The 19199-nt window shown below is 51.4% G+C and overlaps 1 protein-coding gene across 1 annotated transcript in view; it reads left to right on the forward strand.

The window, feature by feature from the left end:
• The first annotated feature begins 3850 nt into the window (after window positions 1-3850).
• GUK1 (guanylate kinase 1) overlaps window positions 3851-19199 on the forward strand; it is a 43875-nt gene continuing 28526 nt past the window's right edge. Inside the window, exon 1 of the mRNA XM_030549872.1 lies at window positions 3851-3971. Within this exon, the coding sequence (XP_030405732.1) occupies window positions 3935-3971 (37 nt within the window). The 5' untranslated portion in view covers window positions 3851-3934. The remainder of the gene's footprint in view (window positions 3972-19199) is intronic.

The following is a 19199-nucleotide window of genomic DNA, read 5'->3' on the forward strand; positions in this document are numbered from 1 at the left end:
GATGTGGGAGGCAGGGGGAATAGGAGGTGATGTAGTGGGAGGGAGGGAGGGAGGAACAGGCCGTGGGGCACAGAGGGGGCTGAGGTACTGCGCGCAAGGGGGGGCCAGGCCGTGGGGCACAGAGGGGCTGGGGGGGGGGAACAGGCCGTGGGGCACAGAGGGGCTGAGATACTGGGCGCAAGGGGGAGCCAGGCCGTGGGGCACAGAGGGGCTGAGGTCCTGGGCGCAAGGGGGGGAACAGGCCGTGGGACACAGAGGGGCTGAGGTTCTGGGCATAAGGGCGGGAACAGGCCGTGGGGCACAGAGGGGCTGAGGTCCTGGGCGCAAGGGGGGGGGGGAACAGGCCATAGGGCACAGAGGAGCTGAGGTCCTGGGCGCAGGGGGGGGGGAAACAGGCCATGGGGCACAGAGGGGCTGAGGTACTGGGCGCAAGGGGGGGGAACAGGCCGTGGGGCACAGAGGGGGCTAAAGTACTGGGCACAAGGGGGGAACAGGCCGTGGGGCACAGAGGGGCTGAGGTACCGGGTGCAAGGGGGGGAGAACAGGCCATAGGGCACAGAGGGGCTGAGGTACCGGGTGCAAGGGGGGGGGGGAAGAGAACACGCCGTAGGGCACAGAGGGGCTGAGGTCCTGGGCACAAGGGAGAGCCAGGCCGTGGGGCACAGAGGGGCTGAGGTCCTGGGCGCAAGGGGGAGCCAGGCCGTGGGGCACAGAGGGCCTGTGGTCCTGGGCGCAAGGGGGGGGGGGGAACAGGCCGTGAGGCACAGAGGGGCTGAGGTCCTGGGCGCAAGGGGGGGGAACAGGCCGTGGGGCACAGAGGGGCTGAGGTCCTGGGCGCAAGGGGGGGGGGAACAGGCCGTGGGGCACAGAGGGGCTGAGGTCCTCGGCGCAAGGGGGGGGGGGAACAGGCCGTGGGGCACAGAGGGGCTGAGGTACCAGGTGCAAGGGGGGGGGGGGGACAGGCCGTGGGGCACAGAGGGGCTGAGGTCCTGGGCGCAAGGGGGGGAACAGGCCGTGGGGCACAGAGGGGCTGAGGTACCAGGTGCAAGGGGGGGAACAGGCCGTGGGGCACAGAGGGGCTGAGGTCCTGGGCACAAGGGAGAGCCAGGCCGTGGGGCACAGAAGGGCTGAGGTCCTGGGCGCAAGGGGGAGCCAGGCCGTGGGGCACAGAAGGGCTGAGGTCCCGGGCGCAAGGGGGGGAACAGGCTGTGGGGCACAGAAGGGCTGAGGTCCTGGGCGCAAGGGGGAGCCGGACCGTGGGGCACAGAGGGGCTGTGGTCCTGGGCGCAAGGGGGGGAACAGGCCGTGGGGCACAGAGGGGCTGAGGTCCTGGGCGCAAGGGGGGGAACAGGCCGTGGGGCACAGAGGGGCTGAGGTACCGGGTGCAAGGGGGGGGGAACAGGCCGTGGGGCACAGAGGGGCTGTGGTCCTGGGCACAAGGGAGAGCCAGGCCGTGGGGCACAGAAGGGCTGAGGTCCTGGGCGCAAGGGGGAGCCAGGCTGTGGGGCACAGAAGGGCTGAGGTCCTGGGCGCAAGGGGGAGCCAGGCTGTGGGGCACAGAAGGGCTGAGGTCCTGGGCGCAAGGGGGGGAACAGGCCGTGGGGCACAGAAGGGCTGAGGTCCTGGGCGCAAGGGGGGGAACAGGCCGTGGGGCACAGAAGGGCTGAGGTCCTGGGCGCAAGGGGGGGAACAGGCCGTGGGGCACAGAAGGGCTGTGGTCCTGGGCGCAAGGGGGGGAACAGGCCGTGGGGCACAGAGGGGCTGAGGTCCTGGGCGCAAGGGGGGGGGGGGGAATAGGCCGTGGGGCACAGAGGGGCTGAGGTACCGGGTGCAAGGGGGGGGGAACAGGCCGTGGGGCACAGAGGGGCTGAGGTACCGGGTGCAAGGGGGGGGGAACAGGCCGTGGGGCACAGAGGGGCTGAGGTACCGGGCGCAAGGGGGGGGGAAACAGGCCGTGGGGCACAGAGGGGCTGAGGTACCGGGCGCAAGGGGGGGGGAACAGGCCGTGGGGCACAGAGGGGCTGAGGTACCGGGTGCAAGGGGGGGGGAACAGGCCGTGGGGCACAGAGGGGCTGAGGTCCTGGGCGCAAGGGGGGAGGAACAGGCCGTGGGGCACAGAGGGGCTGAGGTACCGGGTGCAAGGGGGGAGGAACAGGCCGTGGGGCACAGAGGGGCTGAGGTCCTGGGCAAAAGGGGGGGAACAGGCCGTGGGGCACAGAGGGGCTGAGGTCCTGGGCAAAAGGGGGGGAACAGGCCGTGGGGCACAGAGGGGCTGAGGTCCTGGGCGCAAGGGGGGGGAACAGGCCGTGGGGCACAGAGGGGCTGAGGTCCTGGGCGCAAGGGTGGGAACAGGCCGTGGGGCACAGAGGGGCTGAGGTCCTGGGCGCAAGGGGGGGGAACAGGCCGTAGGGCACAGAGGGGCTGAGGTCCTGGGCGCAAGGGGGGGGGAACAGGCCGTGGGGCACAGAGGGGCTGAGGTACCGGGCACAAGGGGGGGAGGAGAACAGGCCGTGGGGCACAGAGGGGGCTGAGGTCACCTCCCCTTGTGCCCGGAACAGGCCGTGGGGCACAGAGGGGCTGAGGTACCGGGCACAAGGGGGGAACAGGCCGTGGGGCACAGAGGGGGCTGAGGTACCGGGCGCAAGGGGGGGGGGAGAACAGGCTGTGGGGCACAGAGGGGGCTGAGGTACCGGGCACAAGGGGGGGGAACAGGCCGTGGGGCACAGAGGGGCTGAGGTCCTGGGTGCAAGGGAGAGCCGGGCCGTGGGGCACAGAGGGGCTGAGGTACCGGGCACAAGGGGGGGGAACAGGCCGTGGGGCACAGAGGGGCTGAGGTACCGGGCACAAGGGGGGGGAACAGGCCGTGGGGCACAGAGGGGCTGAGGTACCGGGCACAAGGGGGGGGAACAGGCCGTGGGGCACAGAGGGGCTGAGGTACCGGGCACAAGGGGGGGGAACAGGCCGTGGGGCACAGAGGGGCTGAGGTACCGGGCACAAGGGGAGGGGGAGAACAGGCTGTGGGGCACAGAGGGGCTGAGGTACCGGGCACAAGGGGGGAACAGGCCGTGGGGCACAGAGGGGCTGAGGTCCCGGGCACCAGGGGAGGGAACAGGCCGTGGGGCACAGAGGGGCTGAGGTACCGGGCACAAGGGGGGGGGGGGGAACAGGCCGTGGGGCACAGAGGGGCTGAGGTACCGGGCACAAGGGGGGGGGAGAACAGGCCGTGGGGCACAGAGGGGCTGAGGTCCCGGGCACAAGGGGGGGCCAGGCTGAGGCAGCAGGTGCAGGGCCGCAGTGGGGCTGAGGTACCGGGTGCAATGCGGGGGCACAGGGGGAGCGGAGGTATCCGGGCGCGGGGGGCACGGGCCTTACCCCATGGTGACACTGGCCGGGCACCCCAGGGGGAGGCCGGTGGTTTGGGGGGCGGGGTTCCGCGTCACACCCAGGAGCCCCCAACGCAGCAGCCCCGCATCTGTCACACACCCCCCCACCCCCCGGACCCACCCTCAGCCCCTAGGCCACCGTCCCGCCATACCGCTCCGGCCGGCCGCGCGCTGTCCCCCTCCCCCACGAGCGGGCCCGTCCCAAGCCGCGCCACTTACAGGCGGCCCCCCCGCTCCGCACAGTGGTCCGGCCCACGGGCTGCCCCCTCTCAAGAGACAATGGTTTAACCCTCCGGGGAGCTCACTCCCACTCACGTGACTAAAGCCCGGGCGCGCAGGAGGCCTCCAGTCCCAAGCCGCCGCCACGCGCCGCCTTAGTTCCCAGCCCCCTGCAACGTCATCACGCGGCGCCGGCGCCGCTAAGCAACGCTACGTCTCCAGCGGCTACGAGCGCGCCGCCTGTCTCACGTGGGAGACGCAGGGCGCGGGGCCGCGCCTGTGGTGGCGCGTGGGGGGTTCCCCAGCGCGGGGTGCGGGCCCCGGCTTCTCCCATGAGTTGGCGGCGCCTGTGCAGCGTGGCGGTGGCGGGTGAGTTGGGGGGAGTCGGCCCTGGTCCCGCCTTCCCAGCGCCCCGAATGCAGGGCCAGCGCCCCCGCCTTCCTCCGGCAATACACCCCCCCAGCGCTCCCTGTGTTCCGCCCCTCCCTTCCCCCCATACAGCTCCTGCCCCCAATACACCCCCCCAGCGCTCCCTGTGTTCCGCCCCTCCCCCCATACAGCTCCTGCCCCCAATACACCCCCCCAGCGCTCCTGTGTTCCGCCCCTCCCCTCCCCCCATACAGCTCCTGCCCCCAATACACCCCCCCAGCGCTCCCTGTGTTCCGCCCCTCCCCTCCCCCCATACAGCTCCTGCCCCCAATACACCCCCCCAGCGCTCCCTGTGTTCCGCCCCTCCCCTCCCCCCATACAGCTCCTGCCCCCAATACACCCCCCCAGCGCTCCCTGTGTTCCGCCCCTCCCCTCCCCCCATACAGCTCCTGCCCCCAATACACCCCCCTAGCGCTCCCTGTGTTCCACCCCTCCCCTCCCCCCATACAGCTCCTGCCCCCAATACACCCCCCCCAGCGCTCCCTGTGTTCCGCCCCTCCCCTCCCCACATACAGCTCCTGCCCCCAATACACCCCCCCAGCGCTCCCTGTGTTCCGTCCCTCCCCTCCCCCATACAGCTCCAGCCCCCTGTACCCCCTACTCTCAATACAGCCCTGTCCCCTCCCCAATACAGCCCCACCCGTAGCGTTCCCTGTGTTCTTTCCTTCCTCCCATGCAGCCCCACCCGAAGCACTCCCCCTCCCTCCAGCCCCCCTGTACCTCCCCTCCCCCAATACAGCCCCACCCTTAGCTTTCCCTGTGTACCTTCCTTCCCCCCATACAGCCCCACCCGAAGCACTCCCCCTCCCTCCAGCCCCCCTGTACCTCCCCTCCCCCAATACAGCCCCACCCGTAATGCTCCCTGGGTTTCTCCCCTCCCCCCATACAGCTCCAGCCCCCTGTACCCCCTACTCTCAATACAGCCCTGTCCCCTCCCCCAATACAGCCCCACCCGTAGCTCTCCCTGTGTTTCTCTTCTCCCCCCATACAGCTCCAGCTCCCTGTACCCCTCCCCCCATACAGCTCCAGCTCCCTGTACCCCTCCCCCCATATTGCCCCCCCGTAGCGCTCCCTGTGTTCCTCCCTTCCCCCATACAGCTCCAGCCCCCTGTACCCCCTACTCTCAATACAGCCCTGTCCCCTCCCCAATACAGCCCCACCCGTAGTGTTCCCTGTGTTCTTTCCTTCCTCCCATGCAGCCCCACCCGAAGCACCTCCCCTCCCCCAATACAGCCCCACCCGTAGCGTTCCCTGTGTTCTTTCCTTCCCCCCATACAGCCCCACCCGTAGCACTCTCCCTTCCTCCAGCCCCCCTGTATCTCCTGCCCCCAATACAGCCCCACCCGTAGTGCTCCCTGTGTACCTCCCCTCCCCCATACAGCTCCAGCCCCCTGTACTCGCTGCCCCTAATACAGTCTCATCCCCTCTCCCCATACTGCCCCACCTCTAGTGCTCCCCCGCCCCCTTCCCTCACCCATTACTGCTCCATCCCCCTTCCTACAGCCCCCTGTACCTCCCCCCAATACAGCCCCATCCCCTCCCCATACTGCCCCACCCCTAGTGCTCCTCCCACCCACTTCTCTCCTCCCAATACTGCTCCATCCCCCTTCCTACAGCCCCCTGTACCTCCCCTCTCCCAATACAGCCTCACCCCTAGCACTCCCTCTGTACCTCCCTTCCTGTCAAACTAACTTGATATCATTTTTAAGTGATTACAAGTTTGGTTGACTAAGTATATTACACAATTACCTTTGACTTCTGTAAGACATTTGACTTGATACCATACTGCATTTTGATTAAAGTTGGAGAATATAAAATCAGCTTGGAATGCATTAAACAGATTAAAAAACTGGCTGACTGATAGATCTCAAAATGTAATTGGGGAATCATCATTAGTGCCAAGTAATATTACTGTGATGTGGAGATTTAAAGTTGCAATTGGATATTTAATCAAGCTTTTATCTTGTCTTTTGCATTGAGGGGAAGGAATTTTCCTTCCTATTGATTTAATTAAGCCCATCATAGAAAGTACTGAAGAGAAATATCTAATTGCTGCAGACCTCAACTGGGAGTACTATTAGGAATGCATGCCACCCTCCATTTGTAGCTATTTATGGGTCTGTGTATCCTTTGTGAACCAGACCATATGGTAACATGGGGCAAATAGCCTCTTTTTATTTTCTAATTTGAATTTCGTGTGGCTGGATACCAGGTGATCCAATTAAAGAGTATGCTGCGATCTGATGATGATAGGGGTTCAGATTATTTCCTCTTCTGTTTAGCTTTGCACAGCCTTTTTACTAAATTATTTCCACATAGATAGACAGCGGGAGTCTTTGTTTCCTTCCTGGCTTGTTGCCTGCAGGCTATCCTGAGGCCTATTGATGTTAAAACCACTTGGATGAGAGGTACAGGAAAATAATTTATATTGGAAACAAAACAAGCTTACTGTGCAGGCTTTCTCAACCAACCTGCCCTTCCCCCATTGCTATATGGCAAGGGTTCTCAAACTGAGGGTCGGATCCCCTCAGGGGGTCACGAGGTTATTACCTCGGGGGAGTCGCGAGCTGTCAGCCTCCATCCCAAACCTTGCTTTGCCTCCAGCATTTATAATGGTGTTAAATATATTAAGTGTTTGTTTTTAATTTGTTGGGGGAGTTGCACTCAGAGACTAGCTATGTGAAAGGGGTCACCAGTACAAAAGTTTGAGAACCATTGCTATATGGGAAGGGTGTCCTGTTATAGAATAGGTTGGGAACCACTGAGCACCCTCTATAAAAGTCCTAAAGCACTTCATGGTGCATCTAATGTTTCTTCCTCCAGATCCCATTGGTTCCCCCAGGACCTGTAGAGAATGACACAGGTCATTCCTTTCTGCCAAAGGGCTGATGAAGCATGCTGCCCTCACATCACCTGGGAATGAAGGAGCTGGACTCTGATCCCTGAATAGCAGAACACTGCATTGCCACTAGCCCTTCTATTCTGTGTCTATCAGAGCAAGAGAATAAGCCCATGATAGTCCAAATTAGTACCAGTCAAATAGCTGCTATGTGGTTTTGCCGCATTCACGTCCCCTTTCATCTGCATTGATGGATGGAAGGAGACAGTGCTTTTTGAAACAAAACAAAACAAAAAGCAACCTCAAAACACTTCCCCATTGGGAAGGTCCTTTCCAGGACACACACTTTTGTTGCTGTCTCCCACTGTGTTGCTCTGCTCCTATTCTGTTTAGTGTTCTGGGAGCCAAGTGAAACTTCTTAAAGCCTGATCTCATCTTAGATTCACTTAACTGCTAGCATACATAGCACAATGGAGTAGAGCTGGGGGATGTGATGGCAGGAGAAAGCAACCCAGGAATGTAAATGGTCAGAATTATCCTAGCACAATGTAAGGACTGTTGTGTGTATATAGCCATGTTCACAGGGACATATGTGAGCCTTCTTGCTGTGTTTCATGCTACAGGTTACTTTTATGGTGGCGAAGGTACAGCATGCAGCAGTTGTAATGATTGAGTTTGTTAGCTTTTAGGACTGAGTTCTTTGGCAAGGATTGAAAATTGCACAGGGTCCATGAGCTGGGACTTGCAGTCGCTCCTGGATCGTATCCGAGAAAGCACTGCCAAGCTGAGCGAACCCAAAATGGGCTGAAAGTTCATTATCTTGTGACTCATAAGGCTAGCGGTGAATACTATACAGCTGTTGAAAGCTGGTGTTTCAAACTTTCATGTGGTATGAAGTAGTGGTTTGTCTCCAGCTGATCATGGGGTAGCAGCTAATCATGTCATGGTTGAAATGAGAGACTGTGGAGTGGAAACTAAGAAATTAATCAAATCACTGGTCTTACAGTCCAATAATCTCCCAGTATGGGATGGTTTAGAAACATTTATTTTTTGAGACTAGACCAGAATAAATTTCTTTAGGATCACCAGACACTTGCAGATATGGGTCCTGGAGCAGAGATCAGAAATAGACGTTTTTTGGTACCTGTCTGGGAAAGAAAGAGAGGAGTGCACAATTCTAGAGGAACAGCAGAGTGAGGAGTTGGAGTCCAACAGGAACCTAAGCCAATAAGGTTAAGGCAGTGGAAGTATTTAGCTTGAACGTCTTTATATTTTTGAAGTATTAATTATATGAGCTAAACTACAAAGGTCATTGACTGGATAGATTGGTAAAAATGCTTCTAAAATTGAGCTAGGGATGAATTAAAGTAATTGATATCCTGGATATTCACATTCCCCAGTAAAAAACCTCTGTGCTGCCCTGAGAGTGGACGCTCTTCTTTTGACTCGCTCTAGTTTGGGGACTTTGAGCAGGGCTTCCCTCTGTCTTAACACAGGTTGTTGCTTTCATGGTTCTTGCAGCCATTCTAGTCTGGATATTTTTCTTCTGCTGTTTGGAGAATTCCAAGATTTTCTGGTCTGTGTTTTATGATAACGTCTATACCACCCATACAGCTCATGAGACCACTTTATAATACCAGAAAAAGAAAAGCAAGGAATTGTTCTGTGAGCATGCAGGTATATGTGTATCTAACTTTATATGTTAAAGATTTTTCCTTTAGTGAGTACATTGTCCAGCAAACTTTCATTGCTAATACACCCAGGAATTTGACATAAACAATGGTAAAAATTGTATCCATAACTGATGATTTAAAAACGAAAACCTGGTTTGATTTAATTTTTGTTTTTCTGGTACGTAAGAAACTGAAACCTCTGTAAGAAGTGTGTGGCATTGTGCTTTTATTTTAAGAAGGTGCTGGTACATAATACACCAAATTCTAAGCCAGAATGAATTTGTAATTGTGTTTATAAAATCCTGATGCTGGAGGTTTATTCTGGAGTAGCTGACTCAGTGGCATTGCACAGGTCCTTTAACTTTACCATCACAGATTCCAAAAAACTCATAATATCTGGAGGGAGTGATTTAATCAATTAGCATTGTGCCTAGTGAAGTCTCAGTGAAAATACTCTCTTGGTTTTCAAGTGGGCCGAGAAAAGTTGGAGGTCTAGAACAGGTTGATCCCTTTGGGGGTAGAATTGAGTGTTTAGATTACTTCCTTGTCTCTTATGCAGTGTGTGTGCAGTGCCTGTCCACTGTGAAAACTTCACAAAGGCCATTTGCTGTCAGAATGCTAATTAAGCATAAGTTTCAGCGCATGAGCTGACCGCAGCAATTTGGTTTCCCAAGCACATGCTGGCAATTGCACATTGCTGTCTACAATTGCTTTGCAGCTTGCCCCACCCTAAGTAGGCTTCCTCTGGACAAAAGCAGGTTATGATTCTTTACTGTTCAGTTAAGTTATTGCACTGGGCCTGAAGGGAAGGTATCATGTTATGCTATGATGTCTTCAGAGCTCAAAAATGCTGTGTGTGTATATTGGAAAGTATTCTTAATTTTTGCCATATTACTTAAAACTTTAACTAGATTGACTTTCAGAGTTTTGAAGACCCTACCAGTTGTCCCATGGTTTAGAAAGGTGGGGCTATATTGCTTATAAAGAACATGCTAAAAATAGGAAATGAGATTAAAGGTGTCTAATCCAGAAAACCTCTCTTGAAGCTATAGAAAAACTGTCCTCTGATCAGGGCCGGCTCCAGGGTTTTTGCCACTACAAACAGCAAAAAAAAAAAAAAAAAAAAGGCCGCCATCATGATCTGCAGCTCTACCACCGCCGCTTCAGTCTTCAGCAGCAATTCGGTGGCTGGTCGTTCTCTCCAAGAGAGAGTGAGGGACCTGCCGCCGAAGACCCACCCCTCACCGTTGGCCACCCCAAGCAGCTGCTTGCTGGGCTGGTGCCTGAAGCCGGCCCTGCCTCTGATTTTCTTTTCTATTCCTAAAATGGCTTCATTACCTTCTCTCTTCAAGTCATTGCTAATCAGTACTAGTTTTGTTGAATTCTTTCTGTGCTTTGGCTTATCTGCTGTGCTGCACTTCCCCCATGAAAATCAATGGAATATTAGAGTACCCCAGTCGAAGTCTGCTTAGATGTATGTGAAATATTCATCAGCCATCTAGGAGACATTTATTTATGCTACTGGTTAACGTACTTGCTAGCAGGGAAAGAACAGTCATGTGCTAGGCACATGTCTCCAAAATACCAACAGCAGTGACTGACTCAGTTGTATACTCTGGCCTGGTCTACACTACGCGTTTAAACCGATTTTAGTAGCGTTAAACCGATTTAACCCTGCACCCGTCCACACAACGAGGCCCTTTATATTGATATAAAGGGCTCTTAAAACCGGTTTCTGTGCTCCTCCCCGATGAGAGGAGTAGCGCTGAAATCGGTATTGCCGTGTCAGATTAGGGTTCGTGTGGCTGCAAATCAACGGTATTGGCCTCCGGGTGGTATCCCACAGTGCACCACTGTGACCGCTCTGGAAAGCAATCTGAACTCAGATGCAGTGGCCAGGTAGACAGGAAAAGCCCCACGAACTTTTCGATTGCATTTTCTGTTTGCCTAGCGTGGAGCTCTGATCAGCACGGATGGCGATGCAGTACCAAATCCAAAAAGAGCTCCAGCATTGATCGTACGGGAACTACTGGATCTGATCGCTGTATGGGGAGACAAATCTGTTCTATCAGAGCTCCGTTCCAGAAGACAAAATGCCAAAGCATTTGAAAAAAATCTCCAGGCTATGATACAGAGTCCACAGCACAGTGCTATGTGACAAGCGTAACGGAAAACCAAAGAATCAAATGGCCGCTCATGGAGGAAGGGTGGGGGGGGGGACTGAGGACTCCAGCTATCCCACAGTCCGCGCAGTCTCTGAAAAGTATTTGCATTCTTGGCTGAGCTTCCAATGCCTGTAGGGTCAAACACATTGTCCGGGGTGGTTCAGGGTATATCTCATCAGTTTACCCCCGGCCTTCCTCTTCCCCCCCCCCCCCCCGTGAAAGAAAAGGGAAAAAAATAGTTTCTTGACTTTTTTCAATGTCACCGTATGTCTACTGCATGCTGCTGGTAGACGCGGTGCTGTGGCACTGAACAGCAGCATCCTCTCCCCTCCCTTCCCCGGTGGCAGACGGTACAGTGCAGAAGGACTGGTATCGTCCTTGTCATCATCCTGTGAGTGCTCCTGGCTGGCATCAGGTGAGGTCGGCCAGAGGCACCTGGGTAAAAATAGGAATGACTCCCAGTTATTCCCGGCAGATGGTACAGAACGGCTGGTAACCGTCCTCATCGTAGCAACTGGGAGCTGAACTCCATCAGACCCCCCCCCTTTCATGTCTAAAGAAAAAATTCTGTACTGCCTGGACTATCATAGCAGCGGGCTGCTGGGCTCCTCTCCCCCCGCCCCCATTTAATGTCCTGCCTGGGCTATCACAGCAGCTGGAGGCTGCCTCCCCCTCATTTTATCTCACTAAAAAGTCAGTGTTTCTTATTCCTGCATTCTTTATTACTTCATCACACAAATGGGGGGACCCTGCAACGGTAACCCGGGAGGGTTGGGGGAGGAGGGAAGCAACGAGTGGGGTTGTTGCAGGGGCACCCCCTAGAATGGCATGCAGCTCATCATTTCTGTGGGATCTGACACGGAGCAGCTGTGCTCTCTGGTACACTGGTTCTCTAGTACACTTGCCCCATATTCTAGGCAGGACTGACTCTATTTTTAGATACAACATAAAGGAGGGAATGACCCGGGGAGTCATTCCCATTTTTGTCTTTGCGCCCCCGGCCGACCTCAGCGAAGGTCAGCCAGGAGCACCCATGACAGCAGCAGATGGTACAGAACGATTGATAACCGTCATGTCATCGCCAATTTACAGTGGCATGGCAGACGGTACAGAACGACTGATAACCGTCTCTGCTATCTTGCAAAGGCAAATGAATGCTGCTGTATAGCACTGCAGTACTGCCTCTGTCAGCGGCATCCAGTACACATACGGTGTCAGTGACAAAAGGCAAAACGGGCTCCATGGTTGCCATGCTATGGCATCTACCAGCGCAATCCAGGGAAAAAGGGCGCGAAATGATTATCTGCTGTTGCTTTCATGGAGGAAGGAATGAGTGATGACATTTACCCAGAATCATCCGTGACACTGTTTTTGCACCATCATGCATTGGGATCTCAACCCAGAATTCCAAAGGGCGGCGACTGCGGGAACTATGGGATAGCTACAGGATAGCTACCCACAGTGCAACGCTCTGGAAATCGATGCTAGCCTCGGTACATGGACGCACACCACCGAATTATTGTGCTTTGTGTGGCCGCGTGCACTCGACTTTATACAATCTGTTTTACAAAACCGGTTTATGTAAAATTGGAATAATCCTGTAGTGTAGCTGTACCCTTAGTCACGCTATCTGAAGTGGCTCACAACTATGAGTGCCAATCTCAGGTCAGATTATCAGAAAATGGGGCAGACACTCCAAACTGGCAGTATATTCTGTAATTCAGTTTCACCAAGCCAGTAATAAATGTGCATTCCTGGATCACTATATTAGTCTTACTGCAGAATCACAAACAGTCCCCTTAGGATCTCCGGCCTACTGTGCCACCCAGACAAACTGGACTTTGTGTTATTGGTCACTGTACCATCACACTAGGTTACTCCCAATGCGGAAGGGTCAGTCACTTACCCCAGATTCATGGATACTCTTAATCTCACACCAAAGACAACACTGATGGCCAATTTTTCTAGTAAACTAACTGAAGATTTATTAGCTAAGGAAAATAAATGAGTTAGAAAGCTTAAAGCAGATAAAATACATTAACAGGTGAGTCAAATTTGTAAGTCCAAAATGATAGCAGAGATGTAGTTTCCGTAAGTCTGTCAGGGTTACGCAGAATAACTTTGGGGATATCAGTCTTGCATCTGGAACGCAACCCTGTGAGTGTTCGGAGATACAGGATCATTCCCTTTAAACCAGCGTAGAGCCTGCTCACAGAAGACAATCTGAACAGCTTCTTCACCTGCTTGGGTTTTGATGAATAGCACCTGCAGACTGTGTCTGAATTTCCATTGTCGAACACAATGACCCATGCTTTGAAGTTAGCAATTTTTAACATTTCAAAGGCTTCAATCTCTTGTGATGGGTAAACGAAACGTAAACACAATATGATAGCCAGAAACAATCCTTCATTAGTTTTCATGCAGTTCACACCTCAGGTAAATTCTCATTTAATAGTAACACACGCTTTTGATCTAGGATTAATTAATTACAGGGATATATATTATGTGATGTAGTAGTGGGGGAGGGATAGCTCAGTGGTTTGAGCATTGGCCTGCTAAACCCAGAATGGTGAGTTCAATCCTTGAGGGGGCCATTTAGGGATGTGGGGCAAAAATATGTCTGGGGATTGGTCCTCCTCTGAGCAGGGGGTTGGACTAGGTGATTCTATTCTATGATTCATTCAACAAGTTACAGATAAGTTCAGACAATATCATTCACATTTCCTTTGAACCAAATTAATGTTGTGTTGGAGGCCAAATTAGCAGGGGAGCACTTGGATAAGATGCAGGATCTGAGACCCCCCCAAAGAGCTACTATCAGGCCTCACACAAAGGAACTAGTAAACTCCTGCTGCTGAGAGTGTCTTGGAGCACTTGGATTTGCCCTCTCTGAGGTAAAATCTACACTCTGGTATCAGACCACCACCTTCATGCTGTTGAGTGTCTCAGCAGGGTTGGTGAGAAACAAAGCCTGTGGTTTTGCAGTAGTGCACTTCGTGGTAGGCCATCTTCAACAAATGGTACAGTAAATGCTATTTTTGGCAAACACTAGCACAGCAGTGCCAACTGGCAGTGACCTAACATATTCACTAGCAACCACCCACAGTGACTGCCTCAGCTATCTAATCTTATGGAGGGAAAATTGCTTCATTATTTGCAATTCACATATCACTATTTCCTCCACCACTCCAACCTCTCTTTAGTCTGCACAGACCTGCTGTGATGGTTGCCAGCAAAGATGGAGAAGTGGGAACAAATTTTTTTGGGGGGGGTGGAGTGGGGGAGGGAGAAATAAATGAAGCAGAACTAGGGATTTCTCTTATCTCTTTTGAAACCAGAATCCAATAGTGATGTTCAGTAGCATGGGTTGTGACTCAATCCTGCAGTGACTTACAGGGTAGTTGGCAGTCCCTCATAATGTATAAAATAACATCCCTTAAAAATGTGGAATTAACATAGGAGTGACTCTGTTTACATTCTGACTCCCAAAGAGAAGGATAAGTGTTAGAAAATGTTCAATGACTATCCAGATTCAGAATTAGTTGGGATGGGGTGTTTTGTATGTAGTAGCTAGAGAAGAGAACTGGGAGTCAAAACTCCTCGATTATATATTCCTGTCTCTCCCACTGGCTAGTTGTGTGACCTTGGGCCAGACACTTAGTCTTTTTGACCCAGCTCCTAACTTCCATTGATTTTTTCATCCATTTATAAATTCATCTAACATTTGCCTCCTATTGATGGCATGAGATTTAATGTTTATAAAGCACTTTAGATATTTTCCTGAAAGACACTCTCCAGAGTTCTTACACAGTGGTTTCCTAAAGGAAGCTATAGACAACTGTTGCCCAAGTGCATCCTATCTGGTTGGTTCTCAGATTTACTCTTATTTCCTGCAGCTCTCATAAATGTCAGGCATCCTGAGTGTTGTTCATAACTCATAACTTCCATTTAAAAACACAGTCTGCAATTCAATCAGCAAAACAGTTCGGAGTCACTAAAACAATGTCCTTTAATGGAACCTTACACATTTTATCCCCCTCTTTATTAAAAAAATCCTATCCTGCTCCATAGGATTTTTCTTTTCTTTCATTCTGTCAGAGAAAAACGGAGTTCTCACTCTCTGGTTGGGTGCAGCAAGTCAGATACTTTATTATCTCTAGCAATTGCGTGGAGGGAGAGTGCTAAACAGGTCTCTCTACAGGTAAACAATTGCAGCATTTATACCTTTTGTTACATACAGTGATGAGCAACAGCTGCATTTTGTTTATACGTAGGTCATTTTGATATCTTATTTTTCTCACTTCTATTTAGACTATAGTCAACATTCCATACTTTATCTAACACAAGGTCGCAACAACTTCACACAGTTCTTTCCCACTCACCTCCCAGAAGCCTCGCTTATACAAGTCTCGCGTTATTAGGGTTACAACTAGCCTGATTCTTGCTCACAGAGGGGCCTGTTTGCATTGAAATCCCTTTCAAATCCCTGTTAATTCTTGCTCTACTTCCACAATTCAAATGCAAACATCTTTTTCAATCTCAGGTGGGATCCTTTTAATTATCAGGGCACATTTCTGGCTCTTCTACATAGCCGCCAGGTGGGAAACTGAGCAGCTTCTGAATTCAAGTTATAACCCTTGCCTATCAAAAGGCACTGATGGAGGCTGTCAACAAAATATCTCCAATAAAAAGCAATGGCTTCAGTGTCTTGTTCTGCAGCACCCAGTTGGAGATGCAAGTCTGATGTGTCTGTACCAATAGGTAGCAGCTCTGTGTTTTGCTTTCAGAGTTGCTGGGGTGGGGGAACAAGAAATGCAAGTCTCATTCCCTTCCTCTAACATGGTCATCTTTGCTCAAAAGAGGGAGAGAGAAAGGAGGTGCATCTTCCCCCAGCATCCAAAGCTTCAACTGCTTTCTGGGTACTGTGACATAGCTCTGTCCTTGTCTCCATGAGTCCTGTATTTCCTGGTGGATTTCGCTAGCCTCAGAGACTCATAGTGACCCTCCACGTAGCCCTTCTCTCTCTAAAGACAAGGGTCACAGCCTACTGAGATATTTCCGTCATAAGCCGGCAAGGGAGGTGAGGAGAAGCTCTCCTCCCTCGCACAGTCTCTGTTGTCTCCCAGTCTCGGTGATTTGTCAGGGGGCAAAGGGGAGAGCCTGGGCCCGCCCTCTACTTCAGACACCAGCCCAGGGACCCTAATAGTGTCAGGTATGGTAGCTGACTGTTAGAAAAAAAGTTGTTGTTTGAAATAGCACCTCAAAGTTTGTGCAGGTAATGACACCTCCACCCCAAACCCAGATCTACCTTCTAATTAACTAAAATGCTCAAATACAGTGGTGAATGGGCACAGCAAAAAGAAATGGTTACCCATCTTCTTGTCGTGTTCTCATACTGCTTCCGGCTACATCCATGCACATACGATTTTCTGATCATTGCAGTCCAAGTCACTGGAAGACATTTGTGCTCAAGCAGCTGGCATTCCAGGAGATGCTTCCTATTTTGAGGCTCTCTGCCGCAGTCACAGAGGGGGCCAGTGATGTAGCTCCACTTGATCATTACATCTCTAGACCAGCCAACTCCAGTGCAGAGTTGATTAAGGGGACACTATGTAGCCCTGGGCTGATCTGCACTGAGTGGTAGGGGCTCAGTTGGTGGGAGCTGGAGTGCACATGTTACAGAGTTGTTCTCCTCTTGGTTGCTAAATGAACCCTGGGTGTGAGAGTGATAATGTTAGGAGTTTAATGGTGGCTAGAAAACTTTGTCATAACTTCGGTCAACTCAGCATGAGTGTTGCATCATATAGTACAGTGGTCCCCAACCTTTTCATCTGGCGAGCGCCAGACGAAGGACCGTGGCAGTGGTCGAGCATCCGCCGAAATGCCAGCGAATTTCTGCGGCATTTTGGCAGTGACACCTCTCAATGACGTGGCTTGTCGGCGGCAAGCGGTGTCATCAAGAGGCGTTGCTGCCGAAATGCCGCAGAAATTCGGTGGCATTTCGGCGGATGCTCGACTGCCAGCCAGGATGCAGGCGCCACATCTGTGGGCCCCGCATTGGGGACCCCTGATATAGTAGATGTCTTGGATCTGTGCATTGCCTTTTGTGCTTGACTTTAATAGCAACATCCTGGCGTATATCAGGAGGAGCAATGCCCATGAGGTTAATCATATTCCTTCAGTACTTTGGTGTGTTCCAAGTTCCTGTTGTATTTGCTCCTTCTCAGATTTTATGCAAATACCCAACATGCATTGACCTCTAGTTGGATATCAGATTCCCCTGTCAATCCTAATGTTAGTATCCAATGATGCCAAAAGCTCAGCCGGGTAGAGTTCCTCATAAGGCCAGTTTTGTTAGGTTTTTTTTGTTTTTTTTTTTAACATGGATTGTTTGGGTAGAAAAAACAAATGATGAAAGCTGGTGGGTTTTAATATTCAAATGGTTGGCTATTTTAAGTCAGATGTTTGTCCTGGCTTAGATGTCGCTTTCTTTTTCTGTTGTTTTTGTTCAACATCTTGGCACAGAATTAACTAGGAAAATGGTGTTGCCAGTTAGCTTTCATAGAGGGCTGTAGGGCATGGCCTTAGAGTGTACTAGGAAGCCCAAAACTAGGTTTATTTTTCCATTTAACCCCCTAAAATAGTATTTTTGAATATATTAATGTTTCCAGACCCCTTTTATCCTACCAATTATCTGTTCTGTTTCCAGGACCTGAGCCTGAAAGCCCAAATGATTGACCGTTTGTATTTCGGTCACACCTAAAGACATCAATCATGATTGTATCCTCAGTGTGCTAAGGTATATAGTAACAGCTCAGAGACCGGTGGAATGTTTGATATGCACCTCTGTTCGCATTCCCTTATCAGGGCAGACAAGGTATTTTTATAATTCCCAAATTATTGTACTGGAACAGCGTAATTCCACTTTGAGGCCAGCCTACGTAATATGTCCTATTTTTCCTCTTAACATCACAAAGGTAATATACTGAGTATTTTGTCTGAAATGCCCCAGACTGTATCTTGGCAAATACTCCAGTATAGCCACACACGTGTTAGGTCAGATTTAGTGCTTCAAGTTTCTCATTGAATTTCAAAATTAATTTTTGTATTGGAGAAATATGCTAGGTTGACAGTTCTGGAGATGGACAGCAAAATGATCAAATCTTAAAATGAGTTTAGGAGCCTAGCTTTAGGCCCAAAGCCCTTTATTTAGCTACAGACCAAATATTGTACAAGCAACTGTGTGAAGAGCAGCAATAAGATCTTTTACCACTTACAAGAAATGGACTATCTCTAAGGAACAAGAATAGTTCAGTCACCATGACTTAGTCAGTCTTTGGCCTTTATGCTGAGTTTGGGTGTCTTCCTCAAAGAAATACTGTAGCTCAACCTGAAATTATGGGCTTAATGCAGGATTCCTTGGGTGAAATTATCGGGCTTGTATTATGCAGGAAGTCAGACTAGATGATCCTAATGATCCCTGTTGACCGTAATGTCTATGCAGCTGCCAACGAGGGAACTGGTTGTGCGGGGGTTTTTTGTGCTGTGTGCACCTGTCTATCGGGATCTAGACTGAGACCATTGGACTTGCTTTACAGAGGCCATTAAAGAGCCATCAGATAGTAACACCTCTTCCAGTTTCTACTGATGTGGGCTGGATTGGCACTACTGATTTATGGGTGAAATCTCTGCATTCCATTACCATCCAGAGGGTTTTACTCACAGCTTTAATGCACACCGGGCTTACTCAGTACAACAAAAAACATGGCAGTAAATGATTTAAATTGTCCTGGCAGTTTTTAGCATTTGTCTATCTTGCTGTCTAGCAGGATTAGGCTAAAAATAAGCCTTCAAGTAGTTAGAAACCAGTTACTTACCAGAGTCTTATTAGTATGCAATCTCCAGTTTGCCTGACCTCCTCCTAAGCCATATCATTTCCCCTGTTTAGACACAGACCTTTCTCCTTTGTGACGATCAGCCGAGTTACAAATCAGTAGTGGCATAGGTGAGAGTCAAGGTAATGACTCAAACTAGGTTCAAAAATAACCTCATCTGTCTGCAGGACTGAGCTGGATATGGAATCTAGCATATGCCCGTATATCACTAAGCAGTGGGTCTATACTGTATTCTTGTATATTGGTAGATCCAGAGTCTGTGTTATGTCAGTATAAAATTAAACTCAGCAGAGCTACTAGTGTAAATTCAGAGTGTAATTGAGATCAGAATCTGACCTAGTTCAGTTGCAATAACTTTTGCTATCTATGGAGAAAGGTATAGGTAAAATAAAGATCTGATTACTAAATTTTCCTCTGTGTTTTCACAGCTGTACCAGAGAACTCAGCATTGAGAGTTCAGTCAAAGTTGACCCAAATTTCCTCCTTTTATCTTGAATTAAGTAGCAAACCCTTTCCGTTTTGTACTTGTTTTGATAGCCGATCGTGTCTTTGCTGCTAAGATGTTCTTTTTATGGATGTGTAATATTTCAGATTAG

Source organism: Gopherus evgoodei, chromosome 2, assembly GCF_007399415.2.
Source record: "Gopherus evgoodei ecotype Sinaloan lineage chromosome 2, rGopEvg1_v1.p, whole genome shotgun sequence".
NCBI classification, from domain to species: Eukaryota; Metazoa; Chordata; order Testudines; family Testudinidae; genus Gopherus; species Gopherus evgoodei.